Source organism: Staurois parvus, unplaced genomic scaffold (assembly GCF_062004578.1).
Source record: "Staurois parvus isolate SC_StPar_1 unplaced genomic scaffold, SC_StPar_1.0 ptg002181l, whole genome shotgun sequence".
Lineage (NCBI taxonomy): Eukaryota > Metazoa > Chordata > Amphibia > Anura > Ranidae > Staurois > Staurois parvus.
In genome coordinates, this window is record NW_028319977.1 from 1523217 (window position 1) to 1526861 (window position 3645).

Genomic DNA, 3645 nt, shown 5'->3' on the forward strand with positions numbered 1-3645 from the left:
TTTTTTTTTGTACTCAGGATGTTACTGCCATATTTTTTTTTTTGTTTTCTTTAATACATACTTTTACAATTTTGTACCCATGGTAACTGTAACACTATTATAGAGTATGTCCTACTTATCTTTTGATATATCACTCTGTAATTCATGTATGCTGTGGGGGACTTCACCCTTCTCATATCTGCACTCCTACATTTATCCTGTAAAGGTTATATGCTTGCTTGTATCTGTCAATGTCTGACATATTTTTTTCAATAAAACCCAGCTTAAAAAAGAAAAAAGAAAAAAAACAGTAATTCGCCTTTTTGAATGAATTAAAGTGAGTTTATTTTGTAAAGGTCCTTAACTACTTTAATAAATCAATCATAATATGTAAATCAAAATCAAATAACTACAATTCACTAATGAAAACCAAAAAAAAGGTTAACTTTCTGTTGCCATACTAAAAGAAAGGCCCCACAACAATAATTATGTAAAAATATATTCAATAAAATAAATGAATATATAAACGAGTAAATTATACTTAAATAAGTAGTTCTGGGTTCACTGCTTTTCCCCATCTGCTTATTATGAATATAATTTTGCTAATAAATTACTCCACATTACTAATAAATACACAAAGAGAAAATATATTACAATATTTCTAATGACTTGTTAAAAAATGAAGGTATTTTTTATCATCTTTCCTTCAATCACAAAGTGGTCACCTCCTCCCAGGGGCAGACTGACAACTCATGGGGCCCCCGGGTAATAGGGGATCATGGGGCCCCTGTGTCCTTGCCCACACTCAAAAAAGCCTATAAAAAAAGTACCAGGGGCATTTCATGGGGCCCCCTACTGACCCCGGGCCCTCGGGCAGTGCCCGAGTGCTTGAATGGTCAGTCTGCCCCTGCCTCCTCCTGTTCTCTAGGGCGAGGTACAGGAACGTTTCTGTTGAGCAAGCAGCTAGTTCCACAATGGACAATCCTGAAGAACTGATTTCTTAGTTTTGTTGCTGCATAAATGAGCAAAATAGAGTGTAGAACTGGAAAAATGTTTCTTATAAAATACCCCCAAAATTGTGACAATAATCCCACATACATTTGCAATAAAAATACTGTAGTATACAAACTAGAGGCCAGGAAAGAGAACACAGTAAATGTTATAGTCCTGCAGTAGGTGTCTGTATTTCCGTGACTGTTCATTCTCCTGGTTTGAAGACCAAGCAAAATAATAAGTAAAACCGAAGCTATGAAGAAAATGAAGACTAGTAAAATGTTCCACAATACTTTTAAATATTGCATCATTTTCTCTTGACAAGTATCTAAAATGTAATCTTGAGTTGAATTGCTAAAGACTATATTAAGGAAGGTTACAGTATTCACTGTTGAGTATCCAAAGGAAAAAATGAAAGGGGCAATGATCAGGTAGACAACTCCTCTTGATATGATGGCCTTCAGACGTAAGAAGAAGACGTTGTGAAAAGTGGAGATCCTGAAGTAGAAGAAGACGGAGAGCAGAGTCGATAACCAGATGTTGCAAAGGGCTGTGGATTCTAACATGAATACAAACAAAATACCAAATATTATACTTGCCTCTGGAAGATAGTATGATAAAAATAAGTCCAACAGATAAGCAATGTGAAAGAAGATCCTTGATATCCCAATAGTGGTGATAATTTTGTCTGCACCTGTTATGGATCTTCCCTTCAGCCAGTCAATGACATTAACAGCCACTATAAATGATTGTATCACCAGACCTGCCAATACTAATATTACAAGCAAGAGAAATAGAGACCGCACTTGTTCTTCAAACATTTCATAATCATCTTCTTCTGTTGAATTCTCCATGTTTGCAATCACATACAAGAGCTGTGTGTATAAAATTGATAGAAGTGCTCTTTATTCAGTGATAGAACGTGACTTCGTTGAATGTATGATGGAAATGGTAATGCAAACACCTTGGCTGTACCAATGGTTATACAAATAAAAGAGCTGAGCGTGAGCAACTTCTTTGCATTTATGATGCAAATAGTAATGCAAACACATTGGCTGCACCAATCTTTACACAAATAAATAAGATGAGCGTAAACTCATGGATGTGGTTATATGATAATATGAGAACATCCAATGAAAAACCTGAGCCTGTTTGTTACAAGTAAAAGGAAACCGCAAAAAAATTCTTAACCACGTGGATATTGGCTATAGATACCAGAAATTGGTTTAATGCCAGTGTAAAGCACATTTATAGCCTAACTTTATCATTTGTTTAACAAAATAATGGTAGTTACATTTTTTTTATGTCACACAATATTAGCACAATGGTTTATGAAATGCAAAATTGCAATAACAATACACTACAGTTAATTTTAGAGCACATATATGCAATATATTACTTCATTTTTTGGTAAAATATAAAAGACGAGGTTGTGATGAGTAAAACAAATATCCAACATGCCATGTCATAATATTCAAACCGTTTCCCGACTGTCCTATAGCAGAATTACTGCTACAGGGAGGCAGGGCTACGCAAAATAACGTGTGTGTATATATATATATATATATATATATATATCGTATTTTTCGGTCCATACCATAAGACGCACCTAGGTTTTAGAGGCAGAAAACAAGAAAAAAAAATATTCTGAACCAATGGACTGCAGACATAGTACAGGAGATGACCAGAGACTGCGGACACAGTACAGGAGATGACCAGAGACTGCGGACACAGTACAGGAGATGACCAGAGACTGCGGACACAGTACAGGAGATGACCAGAGACTGCGGACACAGTACAGGAGATGACCAGTGTCTGCGGACACAGTACAAAGGATGACCAGAGACTGCGGACATAGTACAGGGGATGACCAGAGACTGCGGACATAGTACAGGTGTCAGGGATCTCCTCGATCCCCGCCGCGATGGTCCCGGCGCAGGCGCAGTGCACCGCCCTGTGCAGGGACACGGGCACTAGGTACGGGCCGGCCGCGGCGTTCGAGTTCGCGCATGCGCAGTAGAAGCCGCGGCCACCCGCTGGGCACCAATGGCAGCGCAGGGCGGGATATTTAAATGGCCCTGAGCTGTCATTCAGTGCCTTCTGGTCCTACCTGTATCCTGCGAATCTGAACCTGTTCCTAGTAAGTTATTTGACCCAGATTGCTCTTGACCTGCTGATTTCTCCTGCCCAGACCCTTGCTTTGCCTGACCTCTCTTCTGAATGCCCCTCATTAGATCTGACCTGCTGTTGCTGACCTTGCGTGTGACCCGACGATTCTCTGTCCGCTCCCTTGTACCATACCGTCCTCTACGTTACCAACTCGGCCCGTCTGACTTCGCACTTGCTCAGCCATCCATCCATCCATCCCATCGGGGTCACCCGACCTCCTCACATCTGGCTCTCCCTGGTTGGAACCCCTGGCGAACACCCCTACCACTGACAGGTGTGCTCAGTAGTTGCGACCTGGTCTCGGGGTACTCCAAGTCCATCCCCACCATCAGGGGCTCTGGTGAACAAGTACCCTGGGGCTTAGACTCCGCGCTCTGGGCACGCCTGACCAGTGGAGTGCTAGTGGTGCCGCTAGGCGGTCCCTCACAGTACCAGAAGGCCATGACTGATCCTCGAGGAGGACCCTCCCCGATGGAGGAAGTTTGCAGACACCTGGCTACCCTG

The 3645-nt window shown here is 41.3% G+C and overlaps 1 protein-coding gene across 1 annotated transcript; it reads right to left on the bottom strand.

The window, feature by feature from the left end:
- Positions 1–875: 875 nt before the first annotated feature.
- Positions 876–1826, bottom strand: LOC149432236 (taste receptor type 2 member 3-like). The gene has a single exon (XM_089665346.1). It carries the CDS (start codon positions 1824–1826, stop codon positions 876–878), a length of 951 nt encoding a protein of 316 aa, XP_089521472.1.
- Between the last annotated feature and the right edge of the window lie 1819 nt (positions 1827–3645).